Source organism: Ovis canadensis, chromosome 10, assembly GCF_042477335.2.
Source record: "Ovis canadensis isolate MfBH-ARS-UI-01 breed Bighorn chromosome 10, ARS-UI_OviCan_v2, whole genome shotgun sequence".
NCBI lineage: Eukaryota > Metazoa > Chordata > Mammalia > Artiodactyla > Bovidae > Ovis > Ovis canadensis.
Window position 1 is genome coordinate 43,904,074 of NC_091254.1, and position 19,744 is coordinate 43,923,817.

A 19,744-nucleotide genomic window follows, 5' to 3' on the forward strand; every position below is an offset into this window, starting at 1 on the left:
TTGGGAAAACGTTTGGGGCAAACTCTTCGGTAATGGCTTTCTTTTTTCATCCCCAATCCGCGTCCCAGGTCAAGCCATTTGCTTAGTGGGGAGGATGAAAGTTTGGGTGTAATGGATCATTTTCCTTCAAAGTCCCATCTGGAGATGGTGAAAGCCAAGAATTAGGAGAACAGCCTGACCCCTTCTCCGCGGGGACTCACTCATACAGACTTGAAGGGTTCAATGCTTGCCTCCCCACTTCCTTGCTCCTTAGGTCAGAGGTGAGGGGACTAGGGTATTTTGGTGTGGCCTCCCCCTCGGCCACCGGGCACAGGAAGCCATCAGCAGGCTTGCTGCTCACCGGTGTGCAGCGGGGTAATCGTCTCCTCATTTCTCTCAGCTGGGTTAGCTTAGCGTGATGACGAGTGACTCCCAGGAGGAGAAGGAAGCGCGAGTGTGCTCACCGCTGACCCCTCACAGACGGGGACCAGCAGGGGCCCCTGATCCATGCCGAGGAAGCACATTCATTTTCTTGCATTAAAATAGCCTTCCTTCATAACATCAGAGGGCAGAGAAATACTCTAATCTGAAATCTTGGAATATATGTATGTATGTATGTATGTGTGTGTGTGTGTATATATATATATATATAATACATAAATAACCTCATTAGCAAAGACTCATCTACAAGTTAACATTGCATGCCTTAGGATGAGTTTGAGGAGCTTTATATGTATTTGCTTTTTTTCCAGTTAATTAAATTAGCCCTGACTTCCACGTGAGTAAGTGAAAGTTGCTCAGTTGTGTCCGACTCTTTGTGACCCTGTGGACTGTAGCCCACCAGGCTCCTCTGGGATTCTCCAAGCAAGTGGGTTGCCGTTTCCCTTCTCCAGGGTATCTTCCAGATCCAGGGATCGAACCTGGGTCTCCTGCATTACAAGTGGATTCTTTACTGTCTGAGCCATGAGGGAAGCCCCACGTGAGGTTGTAGAGTGGAATGATTTGGAAGTGGATAGTAACAAGAGAATATAAAAGCTTGTTTCCTTTACGTTTCGCTCACTGAAATTTAAATACAAGCTTCTTGAGAGCTTGTTGGAAGAAGAAGGGGAGGGACTGTTAGGTAAAGATGACCGGGACACCGAAAGAGTGTCTAACAGGCTTTTTAATGGCGAAGCGCTCACGGGCGGGTTGCTGGACCTAACGGAGCAGGTCGAGGAAGTCCGAGCCCGGACCGCGTTGGGGGTGGTTTTTATACGTTTGTTGTGAGGGATGGTCAGGCTAGATGGACGGGGTTCGGATAGGTCGCCAGGCCGAGGCGTCGCGGGCTGACAGGTCCTTCCACGTGGCTGGGGTGGGGCGGCTTTCTGGCGAAGTGCGCTGTCATTGGTCCCCGGGTCTGGGAGGCTCCTTCCGTTAGGGACTTTCCCGCCGGCGGGGGAGGGAGAGGAGGGGGCGACCCATAGTGGCCCCCGGGTCGGCCTTTCAGGGACTACATATCTTTCCGCTTGTGTGTGGTTTGAACTGATGTTTTCCGGCAAACGATGATAGCTCTAAGTAGACTCTCTAAGCATTCTGCTAACTTTCTCTGATTGACTGTCTTTCTTCATATCACGGGGGACGTGATAAGACATTTCTGCATCTTAATTCCAGGCAGATGAGTCAGTACGACTTTGTGCTTTAATGTCAGAATAAAACATTGCCATTAGTGACTGATGATAGAGAATATTTTTCATCTTTTTTAAAGTGCTTACCTCAAAAAACTGTTGTCAAATGCTGACACAAATTTCTAGGTTATGTTTTCTTCGCTTTATGAGCTTCTTGTTGGAGTTACATTGGCTAACTGCACAAACGGCGCGATGGGATGGACTCAGTGCACCTGTGCTGGGAAGTCATTTACACCCCTGGAAAGGCCAGTTTCGGTGGTTAAGGGAATCCTGCTTGGCAGCATCACACAACTGCGAGCCAAGTTCTCTGGAGCAGCAGCCTTCAAACTGTAAGTGGTTTGGGATTTTTAACAGAATTCATTTCCAGACCTGCACTTGCATCCATTCTCTGAACGCTGTACTTCAGGGCAGGTTCTCACTTCTCCCTTCTCACTCTGTAAAATAAAGGCCTGCACTCTACTGCCCCTAATCTCACTAGGATGCATCACTCTGGGTAGAAAGCCCCCTAGGCGCAAAATAAAAAACCCATTCAAAATATTGGTATCAGCCATGGGAAGTGACCAGCTAGAAATCTTATGTACATCAGGTGGTTTCCAGTTCTTTGCTGTCAACGAAATTGAAGAATGATGCAATGGAGTTATTAGCTGACAGATCACTAAACATCATTTTGTATGAATAAACTACATTGTAATTTTTGGCATGTCACTCAGAGGATTTCAAAGAATTAAATGACAGTACTATAATATTGATAATATTTCCATTTCCATCTACTTACTGAGGTGCTTACATATTGGGTTAGCAAAATTAAAATAACAAAAAGTAATATTCATCTTTGAATATATAGAAACATTATATAAACCTCCACTAATTTCACTGAGCTGCATTTCCAATAAAATACTTTCTTATAATCAATAACTATCAAAACATCTCACATATAACTCTTATTTTGATTTATTATGCTTTCATTATAATTATGATAAATCAATTGAGACTATTTTAACATTTATATCTTTAGAGTCAAAGGAAATTTTTAAAAATAATTTATATATATATACATTTTTGCCAAGAAGTATGATAGGATTATTAATAACTTTTGAGAATTGTGGGCATGAGTTTAAGGAGGGAAAACAGTGACAAGCTTCAGCTTGTTAAAAATGAGCTCATTTCTCTATTTTTTAGAGAATGATGATAGGTGTTATATCACTGTGGTATTTGGATTCATCTGGATGGATCAAAAGGTTGATTTAGCAGTAGACCACAATGAGGTACCATTTCACACCAGTCAGAATAGCTGTGATCCAAAAGTCTACAAGCAATAAATGCTGGAGAGGGTGTGGAGAAAAGGGAACCCTCTTACACTGTTGGTGGGAATGCAAACTAGTATAGCCACTATGGAAAACAGTGTGGAGATTCCTTAAAAAACTACAAATAGAACTGCCTTATGACCCAGCAATCCCACTGCTGGGCATACACACCGAGGAAACCAGAATTGAAAGAGACACATGACCCCAATGTTCATTGAAGCACTGTTTATAAGAGCCAGGACATGGAAGCCACCTAGATGTCCATTAGCAGATGAATGGATAAGAAAGCTGTTGGTACATATACACAATGGAGTATTACTCAGCCATTAAAAAGAATACATTTGAATCAGTTCTAATGAGGTGGATGAAACTGGAGCCGATTATACAGAGTGAAGTAAGCCAGAAAGAAAAACACCAATACAGTATACTAACACATATATACGGAATTTAGAAAGATGGTAATGATGACCCTATATGCGAGACAGCAAGAGACACAGATGTAAAGAACAGACTTTTGGACTCTGTGGGAGAGGGAGAGGGTGGGATGATTTGGGAGAATGGCATTGAAACATGTATATTATCATGTAAGAAATGAATCACTAGTCTAGGTTCGATACAGGATACAGGATGCTTGGGGCTGGCGCACTGGGATGACCCAGAGAGATGATATGGGGAGGGTGGTGGGAGGGGGGTGCAGGGTTGGGAACTCATGTACACCTGTGGTGGATTCATGTCAATGTATGGCAAAACCAATACAGTATTGTAAAGTAAAAAAAATAAAATTTAAAAATATTTTTTAAAAAAAGTTTTTTACAGTATACTGCAGTTACATGTTTTATGACTATCTGAACTGTCAAAGCATAACTCAAAATGTTAAGAACAGAATTACCATACCAACAGATGAATCAACACTTTAGTTAACCCATTAAAGAAGGGACCAACACGAGACAAAGTTTTTTTTGTTGACCAGGGTGTGTTGGGGGGCAGGGTGGTTTGCATGCAGGATCTTAGTTCTCCAGCCAAGGGTTGAACCCACACCTTCTGCAATGGAAGTACCGAGTTTTGACCACTGGATGGCTAGGGAAGGCCCAGCCATTTTTTAAAAGACACCAGACTCTGGGGTTTTATGTAGTTAGTAAGAGAAGGAATGCTGAGACAAGACTATTAAATTAGAAACAAAACTGGCTAATTCCTATACTGTATTAAAATCATGACCCTTAAGGTTATCTGCTCTAGGAGACGGAAGAAAAATCAATGCACCTTATTATTTTTATACAAGCTAACCTCTAATTTTACAGAAATGTAAAATTGTAAAATGACTAGACTCTAATCAAGTGTAAAACTGAGTCAAACTTCCATTCCCTGAAAGAGTCAGATTGCCTTAAAACTAACTTGTTAAAAAAATACTCTTAGCAAGATATTAAAAGTTCACAGAATCATCAGTACCATCTTTCTAGATTTCATTGTCCTTCCATGAAAAATAATTTTTTTAAAGTTCACAGAATCATCTTTATCTTATTCTCCTTGGAAAGCTTATGATGAGATAGTTTAAGTGTTAACTTAAAAAGGTAAGAGTAATGTAATTTTTCAAAATCCTTTTAAAGGCTACATGAACAATAATGCTTTAAGTCTAAGTATGCAGTTTATGTTTAGCCATGTTTTAGAGGATGACAATGGCACCCCACTCCAGTACCCTTGCCTGGAAAACCGCATGGACGGAGGAGCCTGGTGGACTGCAGTCCATAGAGTCACGAAGAGTTGGACACTTACTGAGCGACCTCACTTTCACTTTTCACTTTCATGCATTGGAGAAGGAAATTGCAACCCACTCCAGTGTTCTCGCCTGGAGAATCCCAGGGACGGGGGAGCCTGGCGGGCTGCCATCTCTGGGGTCGCACAGTCGGATACGACTGAAGCGACTTAGCAGCAGAGGATTAGTAGGCTGTTTCTGCCCAGATTTGTATGTATTTTCTAAGAACAAGTGCATAAAGAATAGCACAAGGATCAAACTCATAAAATTTAACATAGGAGCTGATCCACAAATTTCATCATTTATTCTAGTCAAGTCCTTTATCAGCTATTTTCCCCTGACATCCAATATTTGAGGCTGTGTGATACTTACCAAAAGAATTCTCTGATCTTTCCCATTTATATAGATAGAAAACAATCTGTGTGGGACTGGATCTCAAGGGCATGAAATCACGATGGAAAGGATGTAAAAATTGGATAAAGCTGAGATGGGCTTGCAAAAGCACAATTCTGAATACAATGTTTTAGCTGGAACAGAGAGGAAGAGCTCTTTTTGGTGGACTGTCTGAAATATGGACTAACGATGGCATATGCCAGGACTGCATTGGTAGACTGCCTTGGTGGACTGCAGAGAAAGGCATCCAAGATTGAGGGATGTTGGAATGTTACAGTGGATTTATCATACAGACCCTGCTCTCCCACCTTGAGTGGGACCAGAATGCACACTATTTACTGTCGGTTCAGTTTATTCATCTCCCTTGGCTCTTGTCTTGTTGTAACAAAGATTTGAAACGACAGGCTAACCCACAACTAGAGCAGATGGGATTTCTCTGCTCTTCTCTCATCCAAGCAAGCATTTGAAACAGACTAATTATAGCTCAAGTAGGCAGGATTTATTAAAGAGGCAGCACACAGGGTACCCTCAAGTTTCTTGTCTCAACAGACTAGTTACAGCTCAAAGAGGCAGCAGATACTGCACCCTTGCGACTGACTCCATAAACGTGGCTTCCTCTTCCTTCCCATCTTATAGGATCTGTCTCTTCTCTCTGGAGGCCGATTGGTTCAGCCTTATGCAAAATAGGGCTTGTACCCACCACCAATCAGGGAAGGGAATGCCAAGAGGCCTACGCTTAAGGCCAATCAGAGGAGGGGAGGTGTTTGGGGCATGTTTGTCCCGTCAGAGGTTCTCAGTCCAGTCCTCGGCTTCCTCTTTCACAGCCTTTTTGTTTTGTTTACCCAGTGAGTGGTTCCTCTAGCCACCATCTTGGACTCGTTGTTCTGTTCTAACTACCTTAACACTACCATGATCGTGAACAGTGGATGGTAGGGGGCCCCAGCAACCCCGTGAGCTGTGTGGTTTCTCTTCTTGGACAGAAATTGCAGTTGGAACAACTACCAGACAGCAGGAGTCTCTAAATGCAGTGTGAATTATGGGGTCCCAGGGGTGGCAGAGGTCAGGAGGTGGCACCTAACTGGGAAAGGTGGGAACTATTTAACACGACCCCCACACCCCCAAAGACACCAGCATATTTTCTTTTTCCTCCAGGGTTCAGTAACACAGGCTTGTTCTTTATTTCTGTAGTTGGTAGGCACTCCTTTTCTGGGGTGATTTTTCTGTGTGCTACAGTGACTAGCCAGCCACCCGATCTGCTCCCTCTTCTTTTCAGAGTCACCATGGGATTCTGGCTCCTCCATCTTCTGTAGAAGCAGTATCTCCAGGGAACGGTTCTGAGTTATCACAGTGTTTTTCTAACCTGTGCTCCCCCTCCCCACAGTTGGCTGTTACCAATCGAGCCTTCCTAACTCCCTGTGGGCCTGTCTGATCTGACTTGAGGTACCACATGGCCCACAGATGCCTGGCAGTTTCCTCAGGGACTTGGTATTTGGTTCTCTGCTCCCTCAAAGTGCAAATAATAGAACTTAAATGCAATCATTTGAAAACAGTTGTAAGAAATAGAAACTTGAAGTGGTCCATTTTCCAGACAACATTGATGCCTGGACTCTTTAGACAAAATTGAAGCCTGGACTCTTTAGATAAAGTTGAGGTTGGGGGAGGGAGATCAGACTGGATCCTAAAGAGACAGGACTCCACCTGTGGCCTGTGCCCTGGCCATGAACTTGCCTGATGGCTTGTGGATGTGATGCAGCTCATGTACCTGGAAGTGAATAGGATGTTGGGGAAGGGACAAACTAGCAAGAAAGTCTTGTTGAAAAATGAGGATGTAAGTTGGGAAGGGAGAACGAAGGATACCCTGTAAGGAAATAATGAAACTTAGGTGACATCTGGGAAGATTATACATCCCAATGAGGAACTGGGGGGAGGGACCTGCATGTTAGGAAACAAATTGCTTGTTGTAACTGCCCTGAGGATGCCTGCCCACCAGACAGACGATCTTGCAAGACCATCATTAAAAGTGTCATTTCTGCTGCGCTTTGTATCTCTAGGCCATCCCTTGGTTTTGGGCTGGTGAGCGTGTTTCTCAGACAGCTCCTTTTCTTCTTCTCTTGAACTCCCAGGTTTCCTGCCAGAAAATCACATTCGTAAGTCTCATAGTGAGGGCTTGTGTCATTCATGGCACACAATGTAAAAGCAGAATTTTTGTGAATTTGTGCTTTTCAGAACATCCCTGTTTAAATCCATTTTTCACTCTTAGGGGGAATTGCAGTTGAAATCATCTCTTGGAATAGAATTCACCATGAAAGTGGCAATGAACTCAATTTTTGCAAAGGCTTCTAAAACTGTTTGTTAGAATTCTATTTAAATTTAGCTGTGGTTTCATCCATAAGGTCATTTCCCTTACCTGTAGTTCCTAAAGAGCCACTGTGGAAATTTCCTAAATTAGCTAGTGCTGAGCATCTTAAGGGCCAAGCCAGAGACCTTATCCTTGGAAACAGTAAGAAACGGTAGCATGACAAAGGAGGCTGGCTTCCAGCCATCACCAGGCAGTCCTCATGTCACCTTGTTGCCAGCATTTCTCTGAGGTGCTCCACCTCCCATAACAAAATGTGAGAACACCAGGAGGTGATGATCGTGTGCAAACCGACATGATGAGCTGTTACAGAAATGTTAGGGGACCTCTCGTCCATTGGTTCCACACGTCCTGTGTGATGACAGGGAGAGAAGTGTGTTCAGCTGTAAACTAAAAACAGTGTTTTAGGACAATGTCGGTTGCGTTCAAGTTGTACAAAAATGCATGCAGAGTTGAGTTGGCAGAGAAAGCGTTTGTCACGCACGTAGCGTCATCATCCACGGAGCCCAAGGTAGCACTGAACAGAAACACACCCAAGTAAATCCGACTTCAAGGAAGAACAGAGCCTCGAATGGTGTGGTGGACAGAACCATGGTCCCCAGAAACGTCCACATCCTCATCCCTCAGGGCCTGTATACATGTCACCTCAGGTGGCAAAAGGTGTGCAGATGTGATGAAGGAAAAGACTTTGAGACGGGGAGGGTATTGTGGGCTTTCCCGGTCAGTCCAATGTAATCACTGGACCCGTTAAGAGGGAGGCAGGAGGGCCAGAGGTGGAGAGAGGTTTAAACGTGATGACACGCTGCCGTCTTTGAAGATGGAACCAGGAGCCAGGAGCCGAGGGGTGCACGTGCAGGTGGCATCCGGGGGTTGCACCGGGGAATAGATCCCTCACTTAAAGGGAAGGAGATGAGTTCCCCCTTGGAAGCTCCAGGAGGAAAGCAGCCCTGATGACCCTTGATGAGCCTGCGAGACCCGTTCCGGACATCTGACCCCCAGAACTCTAAGATAATAACTGATGTTTTAAGCCTGCTGAGTTGCAGTCATTTGTTACGGCAGCAGTAGGAATCTAATAACAGATGGCAAATCCTCAGCTAGGTGAAAAGTTTCCACATTCCATCTCATATTCCTCCCAGTTGGAAGTTGAAACTTTGGGATTTATAGTTTACAGAGCGCCCCAAAAGCCTGAGTATGTGTTTTATGGTATTATGTTTTCAGAGAGTTTTATGATTCTATTGCCTAATGCGAAAAGGAAATTGAATTTTTAACTAATCCTTTGGGTCCTTGGAAAACCATTTTATCCCCATTACAACTCTTCTATAACAAAGGTATGTGCAGCTTTAGAAGCAAATAATTTGCACCTTTGTTAGAACTAGCAACCCAAGCTAAATCTTGCCAAGGATAGCTCATGCTATTTTTCTCCCAAGATTTCTTGTTGGCAACTTTACTAAATCCCTTTTGCTTGAAATTTTTAAATGTCCTATATCCTTTATTTCTAAGTTGTTTTTTTTTTCCAATTATAAGAGCTATTTACAAATAGCACAGAAATATTGTAAGTTAGCTATATGGCTCTATCAATAATTTTTTTGTTTTACTAGGAAAATTTATCAGAATTAGGAAGATAAGGAGCAAAATGGCATGAATAATTTTTAAACAAGACACAGCTTTAATGTAGGTTTCTATATATTGTGCTGGGTATTCTCATTGATTATATCATTTAACTCATTTATTCCTCACAGCCGCCTAAAAGATAGGAACTATGGTTCTATGCATTTTACAGAAGAGAACACTGAGGTGTAGAGAGATTAATCAGCTTGTTCAGCATTACATAGTAAGTTGTAGAGTCAGGATTAAAATCCAAGTTTTATGACTTTGGGCTTCCCAGGTGGCTCAGTGAAGAACCCACGTGCCAATGCAGGAGACCTGGGTTCGAGACCTGGGTCAGAATGACCCCCTGGAGTAGGAGATGACAACCCACTCCAGTATTCTTTCCTGGAGAATCCCATGGAGAGAGGAGCCTGGTAGGCTACAGTCTACAGGGTTGCAAAGTGTCGGAATTGACTTAGCACAGAGTTCAATCCATGACAATTTATGTTATAGCTCTTATACAACTGTGAAAGGAAAACTAATTGATAAATGCAAATGGCATTCCCAAACAGATAAAACTAATCACATTGATTTACTTCATGTATAGTTGATTTACAGTGTTGTGTTAATTTCTACTGTATACCAAAGTGATTTACACACACACACACACATATTCTTTCCCATTATTGTCACAGATATTGAATATAGTTCCTTGTGCTAAAAATATAGCAGGACCTTGTTATCTACCCATCCTATATGGATGGGCTAGTACTAGTGCATCTGCTAACCCCAAACCTCCCATCCTTCCCTCCATACCCTCTCTGCCCCTTGGCAATCATAAGTCTGTTCTCCGTCTGTGAGTCTGTCTCTGTTCTGTAGATATGTTAGTGTCATATTTTATATTCCACATATTTGTTGTTGTTCAGTCACTAAGTTGTGTCTGACTCTCTGCCACCCCATGGACTGCAGCACACCAGGCTCCTCTGTCCTTCACTATCTCCTGGAGTTTGCTCAAACTCATATCCAGAGTTGGTGATGCCATCCAACCATCTCATCCTCTGCTGCCCTCTCCTTTGGCCTTCAGTCTTTCCCAGCATCAGGGTCTTTTCCAATGAGTCAACTCTTCGCATTAGGTGGCCAAAGTATGACAGCTTCAGCATCTGTCCTTCCAGTGAATATCCAGGGTTGATTTCCTTTAGCATTGACTGGTTTGATCTCCTTGGTGTTCAAGGGACTGTCAAGAGTCTTCTCCAGCATCACAATTCCAAAGCATCAATTCTTCGGCACTCGGCTTTCTTTATGGTCCAACTCGCACATTCATAAGTGACTACTAGAAAAAACATAGCTTTGACTATACGGACTTTTGTTGGCCAAGTGATGGCTCTGCTTTTTAATACGCTGTCTACGTTTGTCATTGCTTTTCTTCCAAGGAGCAAGCTTCTATTTAATCCCTTATAAAAATGAATCCAAAGTGTGGAAATGGCAAATGGTCAAAATAACCGATACTGGAGAAATCCTCAGATGAGTTACAGTGTAAACATACGTGCAGTGACCACTCTGTGGGATTCTGTTATGGAACAGTGAGCGCATGGAGAGGCCCGTGAGAAAAGCCCATCACAGGGGGCGTGAGACGTGACCCCAGAGCACGGCAGCCCCACTGGCTTCCCTCAGTTTCTCAAAGAAGCTGCGATCCCTCCACCACAGAACCTTTGCACCTTCTGTTTCTTCTTCCTGAAATGCTCTCCTCCTGACCCTTTGCCTGGTTAACTGCTTTTTAGTTTTGTATCTCAAATCAAAGCCCAAGTCCCTGTGAGCCTGTGTGGAAGTTCACGGTCATGTGAGTCAGTGGCAGCAGTCTGTCTACTTTGTTTGGCTGTGCTGGGTCTTTGTTGCTATGAGGGCTCTTCTCTGGTTGCGGTGGCTGGCGGCTCCTCTCCACTGTGGTGCTCAGCCTTCTCACTGCGGCGGCTTCCCTTTTTGCAAAGCACGGGCTCTGGGGCTCCAGGAGCTGCAGCTCAGTGGTTGTGGCGCACGGGCTCCAGTTGCTCTGTGGCTTGTGAGAACTTCCCAGACCGGGGATTGAACCCATGTCTTCCACAATGGCAGGCAGAATCTTTACCACTGAGCCACCAGGGAAGCCCAGTAGTTTTTGATTCTTATCTATGCCCTTGGTGATAAATTTTGCAAGAACAATAAACTTTCTGCTTTTGCTTACTATGAGATCTCCAGAACCTTAAAACATAAGAGAAAACTTAATATTGATTGAACGAGCCAAAGTTAACTTTTGTGTCCATACAAAGTATTATCTTAAAACCCTTATTACAGTTCTCCCGGGTTTCTGAATCCGTGAATGAAAGTCAGATGTACTTCAAATTGATTAAACTCAATCTGACAAAATTTTCCAGACTGATGGAGCAGATAATTCATTGTAATTAAATCAAGATTAAGGTCTTTTCAGAATGGAGCACAGATGTAGAAATAGCACCTATGGGGGATAGTTAGTGATAGGGGCCCTCTATTTAGATAGCAGAATCATAGCATTTTAAAGTTCAAACTGCATTTCATTAGCAAACTGAGGCCCAGAGACACGGCGTGACCAGCCCGAGGTCACATAATAATGAGGCCAGCACAAGACCGTTTAACCCTGTGCTCACCCTGCCCTGATAAAAAAGGAGCAGAACAACTCCCAATTTGGCTTATAAAATCAGTAGAAACTCGATGGTGGAGTGGGGAGGGGGTATGGAAATAAGACAGGAAGATAATCTAGTAAAAAGAAATTTTAGGTTTGGGAATGTCTGAAAATGTCCAGCAGACTTGTGGGCAGAGAAGCCCAGAATAATACCAGACAGATCTTTAGGTCATTATTTCTTTCTTTGGCCACATAGCAAGCAGGATCTTAGCTCCCAGACCAAGGATCAAGCCCATGCCCCCTGCAGTAGGAGCTTTTTTTTAACCACTGGACCGCCAGGGAAGTCCCTCAGGCAGGTCTTTAGCCTAATTTCTTCTCTGTGTAAAGAATGACTGAAGTTAAGGTGTTGGTCGCTCAGTCGTGTCTGACTCTTTGTGACCCCAAGTGCTGTAGCCCACCAGGCTCCTTTGTCCATGGGATTTCCCAAGCAAGAATATTGGAGTGGGTTGCCATTCCCTTCTCCAGGGGATCTTCCTGACCCAGGGATCGAACCCAAATCTCCTGCATTGCAGGCAGATTCTTTACCGTCTGAGCCACCAGGGAAGCCCAAGAATGGCTAGCTATGTAAAATAAATTTGTGTGTGTGTGTGTGTGTTTGCTGGTAAGAGATGATCTAGGTGGCATCACTGGGCACCCAGTATTTACCACAATGCCTGGCACAAAGTGTTAGTCTCTCAGTCATGTCCCACGCTTTGCTACCCCATGGACTATAGCCTGCCAGGCTCTTCCAGGCAAGAATACTGAAATGGGTTGTTGCCATTCCCTTCTCCAGGGGACCTTCCTAACCCAGGGATCAAACCTCCGTCTCCTGCGCTACAGGCAGATTCTTTACTGTCTGAGCCACCAGGGAAGCCCCCTGGCACATGGTAGTTGCACAAAATATATCTGTCAAGTGTGAATGAATGAGTGAATGAAAGGAGTAGGCAGGCCATCCTCAGATTCCCCTGACTCACCTGTCTGCCAAAGTATCACATCACATACTGTGGTGAGCTGATGACACTCCCCAAAAAGATACCCAGATACCCACGTCCTAACCCCTGGACAGTGTCATGTCATATGGGAAACAGAACTTTTCAGATGAGGGGTGATTAAGTAAAAGGATTTAGAGACGGGGAGGTAACTACTATCTTGAATTCTGTCTATCCTCTTGTTTTAGATGTGTATCTATATACATTTATTTTTTCATTTTCCACAGTTTCAAGTTACATAAAGGAGGTCCAACTGTAAGTTTTATTCTGTGATCTTTTAAAACTTGCTTAACATTGAGGCATGTCATGTAGCTGTATTTCACTCATACTAACCACAGCATAATGTGACACTGTAAAGACATTCCAGAACTTACCGATTCCTCCAAGCGGTGGACACCTAGACTTTCAGCTCTTCTGAACTGTGTATGCTACTCTGAACATTCTTGTTCAAGCTTATCAGGGCAAGGGTGTGTCTCCTGTCTCCCTAGGGTATGTGCCTCCGGGAAGACCTTCTGGGTCAGTGTATGAGGATCTTAACTCTTACCAGAGGTACTGTTTTTCAGAGTTCTAGAGCAAAAATTCAGTTCCAGTGAGCCAGTTTTTTCCTTTTCTCACCTCGAAGTACATATTGCTTCTGTAATTTGATATGTAATCATACTTGCCTTTCATCTCTTATGTAGAGTTACTTCATGATTAACTCTTGGATTCTAATAGTCATTTACCTGGCAGCAGGGGATCTTTAGTCATGGCATGCGAACTCTTAGCTGCGGCACATGGGATCTAGCTCCCTGACCAGGGATGGAACCCAGGCCCCCTGCATTGGGAGCGCGGAGTCTTAGCCATTGGACCACCAGTTAGGGTTAGAATCCCTAACTCTTGGTTCATGGCCATCTTTACCTGTGCTGGTGTTTTAGAACCAGATGCACGGTCTGGGAAGAGGCTACGTGTTCCTGACAGAGGTGGATGAGCAAAGAGATTCTATGAATAAACTCTAGAGCCAAAATGTCTGGGTTCAAAACCCAGCTCTGCCACTGAATTAGCAGCTGTATGACCTTGGGCTGGATATTAAATCCATGCCTCAGTTACCACCAGTATAAACTGGGGAACACTCTAGTATTCACTCCAGCGGTTGTTGTGAAGGGCCAATAACATAATGTGTGAAACACTAGGAATCGTGCCAAGTATAATAAGTATCACATAAGTGGTTGTCATCATTGTCATTGTTATTAATGTTGCCATTTCCGTAAAGTAAATCTGTGTAAAAAGTCAGACATTCTCAGCAAATAACCCTGTCTCACACTTAACAGAAATGATCAATGTCAGTACCCACATCTTCATGTCAGCAAATCGAAACACCTTCCTCTTGACAGTAGACCCTCCTGTCAAGATTCCTGCACTGGACTCCGGGGATCTCCCGCTCCATGTCACCAGGACGCCAGTCCAATCACTCATCCTTTTCCCCTCTACTTATCACTCACATCTCACATTGACGTCTCCCAGAATCTCCCACCTTAAAATAAAAACTCCCGAGATCCCATGGTTTCCCTCAAACTACCTTAGGCTGTCTTTAAATCATAAAAAGAAGATTTAGACCCCTCCAGATGTTTATACCCACTCTCTACAGTCTCAGCTCCCACTCTGCCACCTTTCTGGGAGCCATCTCGTCAAGGTCACTCCCATGCTGCTAGGTCACACTGTCCCTTCCCCGTTCTCTCCTAATGGGCCTCTTGGCAACATGTGGCACACGACCACTTGCTTCTTAGAATGCTCTTTCCTTGGTTTCCTTTACACAAACCTGTCCCGAGTTTCCCTTCCATCCCCCTGACCCTCCTGCTCAGGCTGACTGTTTCCTTCTCTCCCAAAGCAATCTTGTCCAGTCCTGTGGGCTTCCAAAATCTTTAAAAATTACTGGTAAGTCCCCAAATTATAACGCTGGTTCTGACTTCTGCACTGAGCTCCAGACTTTCATAGCGACTGTTTATTTGGCATCAGCTGGATGTTTAATGATAACTGTGACAACAGCCAAGCAGTCACACGGGCTCGCTCGTGTTTTCGGACATGCCAGGTCTGTCCCCACCTTGGAGCCTTCAGGTCTGCCATCCCCCCTTTCCTAGACACTGCGCGCATCCATCTCTGCATTCCTGACTCTTTGTTCAATGCGGTCTTTACTCAGCATGCCTTTCTCAGCGGCCCTCTCCAACCACTCCATCCAAAGGAGTCCCCAGCCCCCACCTGGTTCTGTCTCCCTGCTCTCATTGTCTAGTTTAGAGCATTTATTATTATTATAAATCATCTTATTACTGGTTTATGTCCTTTTCCCTTGTACCTACCCCAACTCCTTCCAGGAATATGTGTCTTTAAAGTGAAAACATGTGCTAAAAGACTTAATGCCAGAAACAAAGTCTTCCCTTTCTTCCAATATTTATTCATCTGTCTGCACTGGGTCTTCGTTGCAGTATGCGGGATCTTTAGTTGCTGTGTGTGAACTCTTAGTTGCGGCATGTGGGATCTAGCTCCCTGACCAGGGATGGAACCCAGGCCCCCTGCATGGGGAGCATGGAGTCTTAGCCACTGGACCAGGGAAGGCCCAAAGCCTTCACTTACTATACATAGAAGGAAAGCATCTTTTGCAGGTGACATGTTGATAGAAAGCTTGGGGACATAAAATGATAGCACCTACTGTGTGCCAGGCATTCAAGAATGCCGGGAATAACATGGTGAGGAGGACAGACAAGGGGCAAGGGTCATCCTGGAAGGTCCGACATGTAGTAAGGGTTTAAGAAATAGTTGCTGAATGAATCTACTGATTGATCCATTTTAGTCCAGGTAAGTTCCATCTCCGATTATGAATGGAAGACAGCAGAAACATTCTTACAAATGTCTACTCTGTTATAAATGTTTGAGGAAAATACAGAAACAATCGCAATGGATATGTTTGTGGAAGCACTGCAGTATTCAGTAAATCAGGAAACTCAGCACTGGTACTTACACACCCATGTTGAGCGTCACTGGCAGTTTAGCACGCCCATAGCCCTTTGTTTTCAAACAGTCTGTAAAGGCTGTGTTTGCGTTTGGATTTCTATTTTGCTACAAGATGTAAAAGTCCTATTTAGTCAGGCAACTTGCTTTGGCTCTATCAGCAGAAGTGGCTTAAAAGCAAAAATGGCATTCCAGTGACTCCACCTGCAACGCCTTGACAGTGATACCCCTGTATTAAAATAGCCATTTGAAGTAAATTCCTATTTAAAAGGCACAGAAAGTATGCAAAGGACAGTGTCTGTCCAGGAAAGTTCAGATTCAAAACTAGTCCTTAAGATACGGACTCTCTGAGAATCAGTTCCAACATATTTCCAATTCATTATATAATAAAATAGATAATGGTTTTATAGACCATGTGTAAATACATCTTCAACGTCCATGGTTTTCTCTCAAAAGGATAGGTTTTTCGTTTTCTTTTTAAAAACTGTGTTTCCCCAGCTGCCAACTTCCTCCTCTGACTTCATTATTTCCCTTTCCCCATGGCCCCCCCCACTCCCACTCCACTCGGACTCATAAATCGATTGGCGAAATCAGAAGCTTAGGCAAAGTTCTTTTACTTATTGTTAGGCTTACACAGTCCCAAAAAGTAAACATAATTAACAGAATACCTAAAAGTACCAGAGGAGGCGCCCCGGTATCAGCAGAAGGCACTGGTCATCGTAACAGAAAGCTTGACGAGGACCTTCACATAGAGATGCCTCACGTTCAGTCCTGTCAGAGGAACACACTATTCTCTGAGTGTGAACGGCCAGCACGAGTAGGAGCTGAAGGCTTTTCTCCACGGGGTCAGGCAGCCCAGCCTCCAGGCACACAATTACAGGAGCCACAAAGGTGCCTATGGCAGCGGCGGCGGCAGGAATCCCAGCTATGACAACAGTACTGATGTCAGCAGCAGCAGCTCGGCCAGACGTCTAAATCCTTCAGGCGCTTCTCATCCAACCAATCCTGCTGGATCCATTCCCCGGACAGACCACAAAATCCACCTTCAGAGAGACGAATCCAGTGTGTTCAGTTATCATTGAAAACACACCAGTCTTGGTATTGGCTGGTTTGGAAAAATGATAAATACTACTGCATTGTTTTGGAAATCCATATAAGCTGCAAGAAAAATGTATCGATAAAACACACACATGGGTACGTTTGGTGGCACAGCTTTGAAACCCTATGCTTGGATATAAAAACATTACAAACAAAATTAATAATTTTATTTTAAAAAAAGTATTTTACTATGTCAAAATTAGTTTAAGACACAGTAAAATCAAATTTTGTGCAAATACCTTTAGAAAATGGAATTATATAATTAAATGTTAAATACAGAATAAGCTTTAAAAATTAATAGTGTATTAAATTACTATATATTAAAGCTATGATGTGGAAATTAGTGCAGTTTCAAAATACTGTTTGCAGATTTCATTCCTTGAGAACCCTGGGAAGTTGCCAAATCACCATGCAGCCCTCCCTGACACTGGGGAGGTCCTTTCTGAGTCTGGAGTCATTACGTAATATACAATAAGAATAAAATACCAGGTACAATTAATTTAATATACTTGCTGAGACTTTACACAGAGCTCAGTGACTTGAATAAAATACAACGCTGTTTTTTAAATACTGAGAACATTTTTCTGGCAGCAGTCAGTACCCTTTTGTGTTATAAGTAGGTCATAAAGATAGGGCTTCGGGGAGAAACAGAACACAGATGAACCTCTAAAGAAGCAGAAAAGTCTCGCAGAAGACTTCTTATTCTCTTTTTATGAGGCATAAACAGAAAAACAGATAAAACATAACAACCCTGATTACAGACTCCAGGGGATTTTTTCATTTGCTAGACTCTCACGATGTTTTACGAATGATCCTTAATATAGCAGTCTTCCCACTGAGTTACCAGGAAATCATTTCGATCATCAATAGTATGGTTTAAAAGTTGGCCCCATGGTAAGATCCAGGTCAACACACCTTCTCTTCTTTATTTTATGTATAATGATGAAGACAGTCACGTCTCTCCAGCCTCATGCCCAACTGACACGTCCGTTATAATGAAGAGAGAGGACAGGAAGGAGACTTCTGGTACCATTTATTTTTCTGTGACAGAAATAAAGCTGCTGTTTCACAGCTTGAAAAATACACAGTAATCATTGTGTATTACAAGAACTGCATAATGCCAACGCAAGTGATTTTTTTTCCCCAGAAAAGAAAAAAAAATCTGTTTTCCGTATGACTTCTTCCCCGCCCCCAACTCACAAATGACCACATCACACGTCCACCTGCAGTCAGGACGCTTCCGACGCCGTGTGTCACGCACAGCTGAGCTGTGAGATGCAGCCCAGCAGGACAGCGCGAGTCTCAGCCTCCGACCGTGCCTGCGGGCCCCGTGCCTCACAGCTCCTCTCTGAGGCCTCTTCGACTCTGCTCCCTGGCTCGGTCCTCCTCACCGGGCGCCAGCCACGTGAAGTAGACCTTCACAGGATCAATGTTCCAGTGCTTGTGGAAAGACACGGGAACCTGGTGAGACAGGAAGTCCTTAGGGTAATCCACGGGCCGCGCCTGCAGACAGAACAGAGAATCGCACCCTCTCACTCACCAGAAACAGTCCTGCTTCAGAATAGCATTGAAACGTGGATCGACTGCTTCCCTTCCAGAGCTGGTGTTGGTTATGGGAATCTAACAGCAAAGAGGAGAATCCTTTCCAGGAAAATCTGCCTCTAGGCTCCTTGCTTCTGCATCTCCAATTACTTCCTTACCCCCAGCACAATGCTCCAAACACATCCGCGCTCTGCTCCTAGGTTCCACAGCCATGCCCCAGAGAGATCAACCATGGTAATATGAAAAGGTTTCCTTGGCAAGTCATTTAAGTTACTATCAAAACTTCTGCAGAGAGGCAGAAAAACTTACTTCCCAGGACTAAAGAAACTCTGGCCATACATGGTGTGTGTATGGCAAGGTGGGGCAAGGCGTTCTGGGGGTTCCCGTTGCCCATCTGCTGTTCTGACGTGGAATCAAGCATATGTCTTTCAGAGAAGGGAAACACAGATCTCATCAGGGACAAGGACAGGTCTAGAAAAGGAAACACCATAGAGACACATGGTTGATGGCTGGATGGCATCCTTGACTCAATGGATGTGAGTCTGAGCAAACTCCAGGAGATAATGAGGGACAAGGAAGCCCACTGTGCTACAGTCCGTAGGGTCGCAAAGAGACACAGTTTAGTGACTGAACAGGAACAGCAGTGGAGACACAAGGCAAACCTGTGGTGCCCTGGGTCTGCAAATGCAGTGGGGAACGGCTGCAAATGCCTTCAAGGGAAGTGTGGGGGGCATGACTATCAGGCCATAAAACCAGGTTTGTGATGGGCCAACTCTGGAAATTTGCTAAGATGTTTCAAGCTGCCATTCACACCATCACTGTGTGAGAATTGTGTATGGGATGTAAATCACAGCTGTAAAGCGTCTAAAATAGTTTTACCCTCCACTTGTTGCGCTGTTCAGTGAGCTGTCATCTCTACAGATAAGGTTTACATTTTGCCCAACTTACGTCCTGCAGATTTAAGCCCTCTCTCTCTCTCTGTACACAGCGCCCCCTCTGCCCGTGTCCATTCTCTTTGGTATTTGGGCCCAGAGGTTGGTTATCAGAGGCAGTACAGACTTCTGAGCATCACAGATGCTGCTCTGGGTGCACTCTACTTTTCTGGTTTTGTCTTGTTCTCTTCCGTGACCTCATTTATCAGAAATGATTTTGCAAAGAGTCGGACACAACTGAGTGACTGAACTGAACTGAACTGAATGCTTGATAAGCCCACACTTCACCTGCATGGATGACTCCTGAGATTCAATCAATCACTTGTGGAATCTGCATCAATAGAGGCAAAGGTATTATGGATTTATTTTTTCCTTTTAGATGTAATTATATTTCCCAACAGTTCATTTTAAAGTGTGAAAAACAAGCAACACTTTTGACACATTGCTAGATTTGGCTGGTTGACATTTTATTATGAATTCAAGAGAAACGCTGGCCTGTGGTT

The 19,744-nt window shown here is 43.9% G+C and overlaps 1 protein-coding gene across 3 annotated transcripts in view; it reads right to left on the reverse strand.

Annotated features, from left to right (window-relative positions):
* Positions 1-16,267: 16,267 nt before the first annotated feature.
* The window catches only part of B3GLCT (beta 3-glucosyltransferase), a 110,096-nt gene continuing 106,619 nt past the window's right edge, over positions 16,268-19,744 (reverse strand). For 2 of the 3 annotated variants that reach the window (XM_069601614.1, XM_069601615.1), the window contains one exon: positions 16,268-18,270. In XM_069601614.1, the coding sequence (XP_069457715.1) occupies positions 18,103-18,270 (168 nt within the window). In that variant the 3' untranslated portion in view covers positions 16,268-18,102. The remainder of the gene's footprint in view (positions 18,271-19,744) is intronic. The other variant, XR_011259450.1, reaches the window with a different exon arrangement.